The sequence below is a fragment of the Nesoenas mayeri genome (assembly GCF_963082525.1).
Source record: "Nesoenas mayeri genome assembly, chromosome: 2".
Taxonomy (NCBI): Eukaryota; Metazoa; Chordata; class Aves; order Columbiformes; family Columbidae; genus Nesoenas; species Nesoenas mayeri.
In genome coordinates, this window is record NC_137543.1 from 1120789 (window position 1) to 1134782 (window position 13994).

The 13994-nt window shown below is 67.2% G+C and overlaps 1 protein-coding gene across 1 annotated transcript in view; it reads left to right on the plus strand.

Annotated features, from left to right (window-relative positions):
• Window positions 1–4870: 4870 nt before the first annotated feature.
• The window catches only part of ADCK5 (aarF domain containing kinase 5), a gene marked incomplete at both ends in the record, with an annotated part of 43161 nt that continues 34037 nt past the window's right edge, over window positions 4871–13994 (plus strand). The window contains 4 exons of the mRNA XM_080339484.1: window positions 4871–4888; window positions 5730–5791; window positions 11329–11463; window positions 13079–13154. Of these exons, the coding sequence (XP_080195610.1) occupies window positions 4871–4888; window positions 5730–5791; window positions 11329–11463; window positions 13079–13154 (291 nt within the window). The remainder of the gene's footprint in view (window positions 4889–5729; window positions 5792–11328; window positions 11464–13078; window positions 13155–13994) is intronic.

Consider the following 13994-nt stretch of genomic DNA (forward strand, 5'->3'; position numbering starts at 1 on the left):
CTCCCTCTCACCCACGGGTGCCCGTTTTTGGGGTCCCCCCTCACCCCCACTCCTCACCCACACCCACGGGTGCCTGTTTTGGGGGGTTCCCTCTCACCCACGGGTACACATTTTGGGATCCCCCCTCAACCTCACTCCTCACCCCCACCCACGGGTGCCCATTTTTGGGCTGCCAGTTTTGGGGTTCCCCTCTCACCCCCACCCCCAGGTGCCCTTTTTGGGGTCTCCCCTTACCCACAGGTGCCCGTTTTTGGGGTGCCTGTTTTGGGGTTCCCCCCTCACCCCACCCACGGGTGCCCATTTTGCGGTCCCACCCCCAGGTGCCCTTTTTGGGGTCCCCCCCCACCCACGGGTGCCCATTTTTGGGGTGTCCGTTTTGGGGTTCCCCCCTCACCCCCACCCCCAGGTGCCCTTTTTGGGGGTCCCCCCTCACCCATGAGCACCCGTTTTGGGGTCCCCCCTCACCCACGGGTGCCCGTTTTTGAAGTGCCCGTTTTGGGGTCCCCCTCACCCCCACCCACGGGTGCTCATTTTTGGGTGCCCTTTTTGGGGTACCCCCCTCACCCACGGGTGTTTTGGGGTCCCCCCTCACCCCCACCCCCAGGTGCCCTTTTTGGGGTCCCCCCTCACCCACGGGTGCCCATTTTTGGGGATGCCCTTTTTGGGTTCCCCTCTCACCCCCACCCCCAGGTGCCCTTTTTGGGGTCCCCCTCACCCACGGGTGTTTTGGGGTTCCCCCCTCCCCCCCACCCTCGGGTGCCCATTTTTGGGGTGCCCGTTTTTGGGTTTCCCCCTCACACCCAGGTGCCCTTTTTGGGGTCCCCCCCCACCCCCGGGTGCCCATTTTTTGGGTGCCCATTTTGGGGTCCCCCTCCACCCCCACCCACGGGTGCCTATTTTTGGGGATGCTCTTTTTGGGGTCCCCCCCCACCTCCAGGTGCCCATTTTTGGGTCCCCCCTCACCCACGGCTGTTTTGGGGTCCCCCCTCACCCCCATCCCCAGGTGCCTATTTTTGGGGTCCCCCCTCACCCCCACCCACGGGTGCCCATTTTTGGGGTGCCCTTTTTTGGGTGCCCATTTTGGGGTCCCCCCTCACCCATGGGTGCCCGTTTTTGGGGTCCCCTGTCACCCCCACTCCTCACCCCCACCCACGGGTGCCCATTTTTGGGGATGCCCGTTTTGGGGTTCCCCACTCACCCCCACCCCAGGTGCCCTTTTTGGGGTCCCCCCTCACCCCCGGGTGCCCATTTTTGGGGGTGCCCATTTTGGGGTCCCCCCCTCACCCCCAGCCCCGGGTGCCTATTTTGGGGGTCCACCCTGACCCACGGATGCCCGTTTTGGGGTCCCCACTCACCCCCATCCAGGGGTGCCCTTTTTGGGGGTCCCCCCTCACCCACGGGTGCCCATTTTTGGGTGCCCGTTTTGGGGTCCCCCCCCACCCCACCCACGGGTGCCCTTTTTGGGGTCCCCGCTCACCCCCACCCCCAGGTGCCCTTTTTGGGGTCCCCCCTCACCCACGGGTGCCCATTTTTTGGGTGCCCATTTTGGGGTCCCCCCCCACCCCCACCCACGGGTGCCTATTTTTGGGGATGCCCTTTTTGGGGTCCCCCCCCACCCCCAGGTGCCCATTTTTGGGTCCCCCCTCACCCCCACCCCCAGGTGCCCTTTTTGGGGTCCCCCCTCACCCACGGCTGTTTTGGGGTTCCCCTCTCACCCCCACCCCCAGGTGCCTATTTTTGGGGTCCCCCCTCACCCCCACCCCCGGGTGCCCATTTTTAGGGTCCCCCCTCATCCCCGGGTGCCCATTTTTGGGGGTGCCCGTTTTGGGGTCCCCCCTCATCCCCACCCACAGGTGCCTATTTTGGGGGTCCCCCCCTCACTCCCAGGTGCCTATTTTTGGGGTCCCCCCTCACCCACGGGTGCCCATTTTTGGGGTGCCCATTTTGGGGTCCCCCCCCACCCACGGGTGCCCATTTTTTGGGTGCCCATTTTGGGGTCCCCCCCCACCCCACCCATGGTTGCCTATTTTAGGGGTCCCCCCCACCCACGGCTGCCCGTTTTGCGGTCCCCATTCACCCCCACCCACGGGTGTTTTGGGGTCCCCCCCTCACCCCCACCCCCAGGTGCCCTTTTTGGGGTCCCCCCTCACCCACGGCTGTTTTGGGGTCCCCCCTCACCCCCATCCCCAGGTGCCTATTTTTGGGGTCCCCCCTCACCCACGGCTGTTTTGGGGTGTCCCCCCACCCCCGGGTGCCCATTTTTGGGGTCCCCCCTCACCCCCGGTTGCCCATTTTTGGGGGTGCCCGTTTTGGGGTGTCCCCCCCCCCCCCCGGGTGCCCATTTTTAGGGTCCCCCCTCACCCCCGGTTGCCCATTTTTGGGGGTGCCCGTTTTGGGGTCCCCCCTCATCCCCACCCACAGGTGCCTATTTTGGGGGTCCCCCCCTCACTCCCAGGTGCCTATTTTTGGGGTCCCCCCTCACCCACGGCTGTTTTGGGGTGTCCCCCCACCCCCGGGTGCCCATTTTTGGGGTCCCCCCTCACCCCCGGTTGCCCATTTTTGGGGGTGCCCGTTTTGGGGTGTCCCCCCCCCCCCCCCCCGGGTGCCCATTTTTGGGGTCCCCCCTCACCCCTGGTTGCCCATTTTTGGGGGTGCCCGTTTTGGGGTGTCCCCCCCCCCCCCCCCCCCCCGGGTGCCCATTTTCGGGGTGCCCCCCCCCCACCTGCACAGCAGCGGCACTGCCCCCCCCGCCCCCCGCACCGCCCAGTGCAGGATGCGCAGGAGGATTTCGGGGGGCAGAAGGGTCCCCCAAGCGCCCCCATCATCATCATCATCATCATCATCATCCTCAGCATCTTCAGCCCCCCCCCGGCGCCGCCGCCGTTTCCTGGGGGGGTCGGGGGGGGGGGGGGTCGGGGGTCCCGCCCCCCCCACGCCCCCCCCGCCGTGGGCACGAGGAAAACGGCGTCGCCGTCGGGGCTGCGCTGCAGAACGAACGGGGGGGCGGGGGGGGGGGCGGCGGGAGCGCCGTTTGGGGGGGACACGGGGGGACACGCGGGGGGCGGAGCCTGTGGGGAGGGGGCTGGGGGGGGCGGGGCGGGGGGGGTGGGGTTAGAGGTGGGGGACATGGACGGACACACGGATACACGGACGGACACGCGGACCCCCCCACCCGCGGATTGAGCCACGGAGAGACCCACGGACAGACGCACGGACAGACACACAGACCCACGGGCAAACACATAGACTGACTCACGGGCTGACCCATAGATGGACCCACGGACTGACCCACGGATGGACACACGGACTGACCCACAGACTGACCCATAGATGGACACACGGACAGACCCACGGATGAACCCACAGACTGACCCACGGATGGACCCAGGGACTGACCCACAGATGGACATACGGACAGACCCACGGGTGGACCCACAGACTGACCCACGGACTGACTCATAGACGGACACACGGACTGACCCACAAATGGACACACGGACAGACCCACGGATGGACCCAGGGACCGACCTATAGATGGACACACGGACTGACCCATAGATGGACACACGGACTGACCCATGGACTGACCCAGAGATGGACACACGGACTGACCCATAGATGGACACACAGACAGACCCACAGGTGGACCCACAGACTGACCCATAGATGGACACATGGACAGACCCACAGATGGACACACAGACAGACCCATGGACTGACCCATAGATGGACCCACGGACAGACCCACGGACAGACCCACGGACTGACCCATAGATGGACCCACGGACTGATCCACGGATGGACCCATGGACTGACCCATAAATGGACACACGGACAGACCCATAGATGGACACATGGACAGACCCATAGATGGACACATGGACAGACCCACAGGCAAACCCATAGACTGACCCACAGACAGACCCATAGATGGACACACGGACTGACCCACGGATGGACACACAGACAGACCCACGGACAGACCCACAGACTGACCCATAGATGGACGCACGGACAGACCCATAGATGGACACGCGGGCAGACCCACGGGCAAACCCACGGACTGACCCACAGACCCCCTTCCCCTACGGACAGACCCACGGCCAGACCCATAGACTGACCCATGGACTGACCCACCCACGGCCAGATGAACTGACTGACCCACAGCTGGACCCATAGATGGAGCCACGGCCAGACCCACAGACTGACCCACTCAAGGACAGACCCACGGACAGACCCACGGACGGACCCACCGACTCACCCACCCACGGCCAGCCCCACGGATTGACCCATGGATTGACCCATAGACTGACCCACGGCCAGCCCCCCACTGCCCCCCCGGCCGTGCCCCGCGGGCGTGTCCGTGGGTCCGGCTGCGGTCCCGACCCCACGCGTGGGGCGGGGGGGGCTCCCCGCTCCCAGCCCCGCGCTCACCTGCCGCCCGCCGCCATCTTGAGGGGCGGGGCGTGGGGCGTGGCCGGGCCAGCCCCCTCCCCCCCCCCCGCGTGTCCCGTGTCCCCCGTGTCCCCCCCGGGGAGCCCCCGGCCCCGCCTCCCGTTTCGCGCCACTTCCGAGGCCCCGCCCCCTGCCCCGCCCCTTGCCCCGCCCCCTCGGCCCATTCGCACGGGGGGCGCCCGCGGCCCAACCGAGTCGCGGAGGGAGGGGGGAGGAGCCCCCGCCACGCCCACCCCCCGCCCCTCAGCCAATCCGCGCCGCGCTCACTTCGGACGGGCGGGGAACGACCCGCCCCTCCCGCGGCCCGTTGACCAATGGGAGCGCAGCCCGCGCGCGGCCGGGCCAATGGGGTGGCGCGGGGGGCGGGGCCGTCCCGCTCCGGGCCGGGCGGTGGCGGCGGCCGGTGACCGCGGACATGGGGCTGCGGAGGACGGTGAGGGGGCGGGGCCACGGGACCCCCCCGGCCCCCCGGGACACCCCCCGGGACCCCCCGAGCACCCCCTGGTACCCCCGGACCGCCCCCCCCCACCGGGACCCCCCCCCCATCACACCCCCACCGGGACACCCCTCCCCCCCGCCCCCCCGCCCCGGGGTTCCCCCGGGATTCCCTCCCCGGGATCCCCCCCGGGATTCCCCCTCGGGATCCCCTTGGGAATCCCCCCCCTCCCGGGACACCCCCCCGGGATCCCCCCCCCCGGGAACCCCTTGGGAATCCCCCCCCCTCCCGGGACACCCCCCTAGACCCCTCCCCCCGCCCCCCCGCCCCGGGGTTCCCCCGGGATTCACCCCCCGGAGTCCCTGGGATCCCCCTCGGGGATTCCCCCCCGGGAACCCCTTGGGAATCCCCCCCCCTCCCGGGATACCCCCCCAGACCCGCCCCCTCGGGATCCCCCCCCCGGGAACCCCCTTGGGATTCCCCCCCCTCCCAGGACACCCCCCCGGGATCCCCCCCCGGGAACCCCTTGGGGATTCCCCCCCTTCCCGAGGTTCCCCCCCCCCCGCCCCCCCCCCCCGGAGATTCCCCCCTACCCGGTGACACCGTCACAGGGAAACCCCTAAATACCCCCCCCCCCTCCGGGGACCCCCACGGGAAACCCCCGGGGATCCCCCCCCCCCCCCCCAACCAGGGCTTCCCCCTCAGGGCCCCCCCCAACCCAAGGCCGCGGGTTGGGGGGGGCGGGGCGGGGGGGACACGCCCCCCCAAGGCCGGGGGGTGGGGACACCCAGCATGGGGGGGGATTTGGGGGTCCCACTGACCCCCTGCGCCCCCCCAGGTGCAGCTGTGCCGCCTGCCCCCCCCCGCGCTGCAGCGGCCCCCGAGCGCGCCCCCCCCGCGGTGAGATGTGGGGCTGGGGGAACCTCTGTGGGTCCTGGGGGGTGGGGGGGGTCCCCATGTTGGGGGGGGGCGTCTATGGGTCACGGAGGGTCTGTGGGGCGCAAGGGGGAGGTTCTGTGGGTCGGGGGGGGTACTATGGGGCACAGGGGTGTTCTATGGGGTGGGGGTGTTCTATGGGGTGGGGGTGTTCTATGGGTCAGGGGGTTCTTTGGGTCTCGGGGGGTCTGTGGGTCTCGGGGGGTTCTGTGGGTTGGGGGGTTCTGTGGGTCTCTATGGGTCTTGGGGGCTCTATGGGTCGGGGGGTCCGTGGGTCCCGGGGGGTTTATGAGCCATGGGGGGGTCTCTGTGGGTCAGGGGGTCTCTATGGATAGGGGCTTATGGGTCGGGTGTCTCTGTGGGTCGGGGGTCTCTATGGGTCAGGGTCTCTATGGGTCAGGGGGGTTATGGGTCGGGGGTCTCTATGGGTCGGGGGTCTCTATGGGTCGGGGTCTCTATGGGCCGGGGGGGTTATGGGTCGGGGTCTCTATGGGTCGAGGTCTCTATGGGTCGGGGGTCTCTATGGGTCGGGGTCTCTATGGGTCGGGGTCTCTATGGGCCGGGGGTCTCTATGGGTCGGGGTCTCTATGGGCCGGGGGGGTTATGGGTCGGGGTCTCTATGGGTCGAGGTCTCTATGGGTCGGGGGTCTCTATGGATCGGGGTCTCTATGGGTCGGGGTCTCTCTGGGTCGGGGTCTCTATGGGCCGGGGGTCTCTATGGGTCGGGGTCTCTATGTGTCGGGGTCTCTATGGGTTCTTGTCTCTATGGGCCAGGGGTCTCTATGTGTCGGGGATCTCTATGGGTCAGGGTCTCTGTGGGTCAGGGGTCTCAATGGGTCGGGGTCTCAATGGGCCGGGGTCTCAATGGGCCGGGGTCTCAATGGGCCAGGGATCTCTCTGGGTCGGTGGTTATGGGTCGGGGGTCTCTATGGGCCGGGGTCTCTCTGGGTCGTTGTCTCTCTGGGCCGGGGTCTCTATGGGTCGGTGGTTATGGGTCGGGGGTCTCTGTGGGTTGGGGGTCTCTCTGGGTCGGGGTCTCTATGGGCCAGGGTCTCTCTGGGTCATTGTCTCTATGGGTCAGGGGTCTCTATGGGCCGAGGTCTCTATGGGTCAGTGGTTATGGGCCGGGGTCTCTATGGGCCGAGGTCTCTATGGGTCGGGGTCTCTATGTGTCGGGGTCTCTGTGGGTCGTTGTCTCTATGGGTCGGGGGTCTCTATGGGCCAGGGTCTCTATGAGTCAGTGGTTATGGGCCGGGGTCTCTCTGGGCCGGGGTCTCTCTGGGCCGGGGTCTCTCTGGGTCGTTGTCTCTATGGGTCGGGGTCTCTATGGGTCGGTGGTTATGGGTCGGGGTCTCTATGGGTCGGTGGTTATAGGTCGGGAGTCTCTATGGGTCGGTGGTTATGGGTCGGGGTCTCTATGTGTCGGGGGTCTCTCTGGGTCGGAGTCTCTATGGGTCATTGTTTCTCTGGGTCGGTGGTTATGGGTCGGGGTCTCTATGGGTCGGAGTCTCTATGGGTCAGGGTCTCTATGGGTCATTGTCTCTATGGGTCGGTGGTTATGGGTCGGGGTCTCTCTGGGTCGGGATCTCTCTGGGTCGGTGGTTATGGGTCGGTGGTTATGGATCGGGGGTCTCTATGTGTCGGGGTCTCTATGGGTCGGGGTCTCTATGGGTCATTGTCTCTCTGGGTCGGGGTCTCTGTGTGTCGGGGTCTCTGTGGGTCGGTGGTTATGGGTCGGTAGTTATGGGTCGGGGTCTCTGTGTGTCGGGGTCTCTCTGGGTCGGTGGTTATGGGTCGGTGGTGATGGGTCGGTGGTTATGGATCGGGGGTCTCTGTGGGTCGGTGGTTATGGGTCGGTGGTTATGGGTCGGGGTCTCTGTGGGTCGGTGGTTATGGGTCGGTGGTTATGGGTCGGGGTCTCTGTGGGTCGGTGGTTATGGGTCGGTGGTTATGGATCGGGGGTCTCTGTGGGTCGGTGGTTATGGGTCGGTGGTTATGGGTCGGGGTCTCTGTGGGTCGGTGGTTATGGGTCGGTGGTGATGGGTCGGGAGTCTCTGTGGGTCGGTGGTTATGGGTCGGTGGTTATGGATCGGGGGTCTCTGTGGGTCGGTGGTTATGGGTCGGTGGTTATGGATCGGGGGTCTCTGTGGGTCGGTGGTTATGGGTCGGTGGTTATGGATCGGGGGTCTCTGTGGGTCGGTGGTTATGGGTCGGTGGTTATGGGTCGGGGGTCTCTGTGGGTCGGTGGTTATGGGTCGGTGGTTATGGGTCGGGGTCTCTGTGGGTCGGTGGTTATGGGTCGGTGGTTATGGGTCGGGGTCTCTGTGGGTCGGTGGTTATGGGTCGGTGGTTATTGGTCGGGGTCTCTGTGGGTCGGTGGTGATGGGTCGGTGGTTATGGGTCGGGGTCTCTCTGGGTCGGTGGTTATGGGTCGGTGGTTATGGGTCGGGGTCTCTGTGTGTCGGGGTCTCTGTGGGTCGGTGGTTATGGGTCGGTGGTGATGGGTCGGTGGTTATGGGTCGGGGTCTCTGTGGGTCGGGGTCTCTGTGGGTCGGTGGTGATGGGTCGGTGGTGATGGGTCGGGGTCTCTGTGGGTCGGTGGTTATGGGTCGGTGGTTATGGGTCGGTGGTGATGGGTCGGGGTCTCTGTGGGTCGGTGGTTATGGGTCGGTGGTTATGGGTCGGGGTCTCTGTGGGTCGGTGGTTATGGGTCGGTGGTTATGGGTCGGTGGTTATGGATCGGGGGTCTCTGTGGGTCGGTGGTTATGGGTCGGTGGTTATGGGTCGGGGTCTCTGTGGGTCGGTGGTTATGGGTCGGTGGTGATGGGTCGGTGGTTATGGGTCGGGGTCTCTGTGGGTCGGTGGTGATGGGTCGGTGGTGATGGGTCAGGGTCTCTGTGGGTCGGTGGTTATGGGTCGGTGGTTATGGGTCGGGGGTCTCTGTGGGTCGGTGGTTATGGGTCGGTGGTTATGGGTCGGGGTCTCTGTGGGTCGGTGGTTATGGGTCGGTGGTTATGGGTCGGGGTCTCTGTGGGTCGGTGGTTATGGGTCGGTGGTTATGGGTCGGGGTCTCTGTGGGTCGGTGGTTATGGGTCGGTGGTTATGGGTCGGGGTCTCTGTGTGTCGGGGTCTCTGTGGGTCGGTGGTTATGGGTCGGTGGTTATGGGTCGGGGTCTCTGTGTGTCGGGGTCTCTCTGGGTCGGTGGTTATGGGTCGGTGGTTATGGGTCGGGGGTCTCTGTGGGTCGGTGGTTATGGGTCGGTGGTTATGGGTCGGGGTCTCTGTGGGTCGGTGGTTATGGGTCGGTGGTTATGGGTCGGTGGTTATGGATCGGGGGTCTCTGTGGGTCGGTGGTTATGGGTCGGTGGTTATGGGTCGGGGTCTCTGTGGGTCGGTGGTTATGGGTCGGTGGTTATGGGTCGGGGTCTCTGTGGGTCGGTGGTGATGGGTCGGTGGTTATGGGTCGGTGGTTATGGGTCGGGGGTCTCTGTGGGTCGGTGGTTATGGGTCGGTGGTTATGGGTCGGGGTCTCTGTGGGTCGGTGGTTATGGGTCGGTGGTTATGGGTCGGTGGTTATGGATCGGGGGTCTCTGTGGGTCGGTGGTTATGGGTCGGTGGTTATGGGTCGGGGTCTCTGTGGGTCGGTGGTTATGGGTCGGTGGTTATGGGTCGGGGTCTCTGTGTGTCGGGGTCTCTGTGGGTCGGTGGTTATGGGTCGGTGGTTATGGATCGAGGGTCTCTGTGGGTCGGTGGTTATGGGTCGGTGGTTATGGATCGGGGGTCTCTGTGGGTCGGTGGTTATGGGTCGGTGGTTATGGGTCGGAGTCTCTGTGGGTCGGTGGTTATGGGTTGGTGGTTATGGGTCGGGGTCTCTGTGTGTCGGGGTCTCTGTGGGTCGGTGGTTATGGGTCGGTGGTTATGGGTCGGGGTCTCTGTGGGTCGGTGGTTATGGGTCGGTGGTTATGGGTCGGGGTCTCTGTGTGTCGGGGTCTCTGTGGGTCGGTGGTTATGGGTCGGTGGTGATGGGTCGGTGGTTATGGGTCGGGGTCTCTGTGGGTCGGTGGTTATGGGTCGGTGGTGATGGGTCGGGGTCTCTGTGGGTCGGTGGTTATGGGTCGGTGGTTATGGGTCGGGAGTCTCTGTGGGTCGGTGGTTATGGGTCGGTGGTTATGGGTCGGGGTCTCTGTGGGTCGGTGGTTATGGGTCGGTGGTTATGGATCGGGGGTCTCTGTGGGTCGGTGGTTATGGGTCGGTGGTTATGGGTCGGGGTCTCTGTGGGTCGGTGGTTATGGGTCGGTGGTGATGGGTCGGGGTCTCTGTGTGTCGGGGTCTCTCTGGGTCGGTGGTTATGGGTCGGTGGTTATGGGTCGGTGGTTATGGATCGGGGGTCTCTGTGGGTCGGTGGTTATGGGTCGGTGGTTATGGGTCGGTGGTTATGGATCGGGGGTCTCTGTGGGTCGGTGGTTATGGGTCGGTGGTTATGGGTCGGGGTCTCTGTGGGTCGGTGGTTATGGGTCGGTGGTTATGGGTCGGTGGTTATGGATCGAGGGTCTCTGTGGGTCGGTGGTGATGGGTCGGGGTCTCTGTGTGTGGGGGTCTCTGTGGGTCGGTGGTTATGGGTCGGTGGTTATGGATCGGGGGTCTCTGTGGGTCGGTGGTTATGGGTCGGTGGTTATGGGTCGGGGTCTCTGTGGGTCGGTGGTTATGGGTCGGTGGTTATGGGTCGGGGTCTCTGTGGGTCGGTGGTTATGGGTCGGTGGTTATGGATCGGGGGTCTCTGTGGGTCGGTGGTTATGGGTCGGTGGTTATGGATCGGGGGTCTCTGTGGGTCGGTGGTTATGGGTCGGTGGTTATGGATCGGGGGTCTCTGTGGGTCGGTGGTTATGGGTCGGTGGTTATGGATCGGGGGTCTCTGTGGGTCGGTGGTTATGGGTCGGTGGTTATGGGTCGGGGTCTCTGTGGGTCGGTGGTTATGGGTCGGTGGTTATGGGTCGGGGTCTCTGTGGGTCGGTGGTTATGGGTCGGTGGTTATTGGTCGGGGTCTCTGTGGGTCGGTGGTTATGGGTCGGTGGTTATGGGTCGGGGTCTCTCTGGGTCGGTGGTTATGGGTCGGTGGTTATGGGTCGGGGTCTCTGTGTGTCGGGGTCTCTGTGGGTCGGTGGTTATGGGTCGGTGGTGATGGGTCGGTGGTTATGGGTCGGGGTCTCTGTGGGTCGGGGTCTCTGTGGGTCGGTGGTTATGGGTCGGTGGTGATGGGTCGGGGTCTCTGTGGGTCGGTGGTTATGGGTCGGTGGTTATGGGTCGGGGTCTCTGTGGGTCGGTGGTTATGGGTCGGTGGTTATGGGTCGGTGGTTATGGGTCGGGGTCTCTGTGGGTCGGTGGTTATGGGTCGGTGGTTATGGGTCGGGGTCTCTGTGGGTCGGTGGTGATGGGTCGGTGGTGATGGGTCGGGGTCTCTGTGTGTGGGGGTCTGGGCTCGGCGCTGACCCCGATCCCCGCAGGCGGCGTTTGGCGCGGCCGGTGCTGCTGGCGCTGGGGCTGGGGGGGGCGCTGGGGGGGGGCTGGTACGCGAGCGCCGACCCCCCCCAGCGGCGCAGGGCGCGCCTCCTGCTGGACGGCGTGGGACGCTTCGGCAGGTGGGCCGGGGGGGCCGGACGCCTGGGTCCCCCCGGGCTGACCCCCCCATGGCACGTCTGGGCACGGGGGGGGCGAGTGGAGGGGTCCCGGACGCCTGGGTCCCCCTGGGCTGACCCCCCCATGGCACGTCTGGGCACGGGGGGGGCGAGTGGAGGGGTCCCAGACGCCTGGGTCCCCATGGGCTGACCCCCCCGTGGGACGTCTGGGCACGGGGGGGGCGAGTGGAGGGGTCCCGGACGCCTGGGTCCCCCTGGGCTGAGACCCCACCCGGGACAGTTTGGCAGTGGGGGGGCTGGGGAAGGGAGTCCCGGACACCTGGGTCCCCCTGGGCTGACCCCCGCATGGGACGTCTGGGCACGGGGGGGGCGAGTGGAGGGGTCCCGGACGCCTGGGTCCCCCAGAGCTGAGACCCCACACGGGACAGTTTGGCAGTGGGGGGGGGTTGGGGAAGGGGGGGTCCCGGACGCCTGGGTCCCCTTGGGCTGAGACCCCACACGGGACAGTTTGCCTAGCGGGGGGTGCTGGGGAAGGTAGTCCCGGACGCCTGGGTCCCCCTGGGCTGAGACCCCACACGGGACAGTTTGGCAGTGGGGGGGGTTGGGGAAGGGGGGTCCCGGACACCTGGGTCCCCCTGGGCTGACCCCACCGTGGGACGGTTCGGCGTGGGGGGGGGGGGAGCGGATGGGCTGGGGGGAGGCTTGGGGGGTGGGGTGGTCCCGGACGCCTGGGTCCCTTCCCTAGGACTGAGACCCCACACAGGCTGGGGGGAGGCTTGGGGGGCGTCCCGGATGCCTGGGTCCCTCCCCCAGGGCTGAGACCCTACATGGGCTGGGGGGAGGCTTGGGGAGGGTCCCGGACGCCTGGGTCCCCCTGAGATGAGACCCCACCCGGGACAGTTTGGCAGTGGGGGGGGGCTGGGGAAGAGGGTCCCGGACGCCTGGGTCCCCCCGGGCTGACCCCCCCGTGGGACGGTTCGGCGTGGGGGGGGGGGGGGGAGCGGGTGGGCTGGGGGGAGGCTTAGGGGGTGGGGTGGTCCCGGACGCCTGGGTCCCTTCCCTAGGACTGAGACCCCACACGGGCTGGGGGGAGGCTTGGGGGGATGGGGGGGTCCCGGACGCCTGGGTCCCTTCCCCAGGGCTGAGACCCCACACAGGCTGGGGGGAGGCTTGGGGGGCGTCCCGGATGCCTGGGTCCCTTCCCCAGGGCTGAGACCCCACACGGGCTGGGGGGAGGCTTGGGGGGTCCTGGACGCCTGGGTCCCTCCCTCAGGGCTGAGACCCCACACAGGCTGGGGGGAGTCTTGGGGGGGTCCCGGACGCCTGGGTCCCTTCCCCAGGGCTCAGACCCTACACGGGCTGGGGGGAGTCTTAGGGGGGGTCCCGGACGCCTGGGTCCCCCTGGGCTGAGACCCCTCATGGGCTTTGGGGAGGCTCGGGGGGGTGGGGGGGGTCCCGGACGCCTGGGTCCCTTCCCCAGGGCTGAGACCCCACATGGGCTGGGGGGAGGCTTGTTGGGGGTCCCGGACGCCTGGGTCCCTTTCCCAGGGCTGAGACCCCACCCGTGTCGCTGCGGCGGGTTTGGGGGTGCCCGGTGTGACCCCCCCGTGCCCCCCAGGTCTCTGGCCGTGGGTGTTCAGATCTCGCTGGACTATTGGTGGACCCAGAACGTGGCGCTGAGGGGGCTGGACGAGGTGGGGGGGGCACGGGGGGACTTGGGGGGCACGGGGGGGACTTGGGGGGCTGAGGAGGTGGGGGGGGCTGGGGGAGACTTGGGGGGCTGGGGGGTGAGGGGGTGGTGAGTGCTGGGTGGGGGTGGGGGACTTGGGGGGCTCAGGGGGACTGGGGGTCACTTGGGGGGCTCTTGGGGGGCTCAGGGGCACTTAGGGGGCTCAGGGGCAATTGGGGAGCACTGGGGGCTATGGGGAGCACGTGGGGGGCACTGGAGGCACTTGGGGGGCACTTGGGGGACTCAGGGGCACTTGGGGGGCTATGGGGAGCACTCGGGGGGCTCAAGGGACACTTGGGGGGCACTGGGGGCACTTGGGGGGCTCAGGGGCCCTTGGGGGGCTCTTGGGGGGGTTGGGGCACTTGGGGGGCTCAGGGGCACTTGGGGGGCACTGGGAGCTACGAGGAGCACTTGGGGGGCTCAGGGGACACTTGGAGGGCTCAGGGGCACTTGGGGGGCTCTTGGGGGGGTTGGGGCACTTGGGGGGCTCAGGGGTACTTGAGGGGCACTGGGGGCGATGGGGAGCACTTGGGGGGCTCAGGGGGCACTTGGGGGGCTCAGGGGCACTTGGGGAGCACTGGGGGCTATGGGGAGCACTTGGGGGGCTCAGGGGCATTTGGGGGGCACTGGGGGCACTTGGGAGGCAGTTGGGGGGCTCAGGGGCACTTGGGGGGCACTGAGGGCTATGGGGAGCACTTGGGGGGCTCAGGGGACACTTGGGGGGCACTGAGGGCTATGGGGAGCACGTGGGGGGCTCAGGGGACACTTGGGGGGCACTGGGGGCACTTGGGGGGCACTGGGGGCT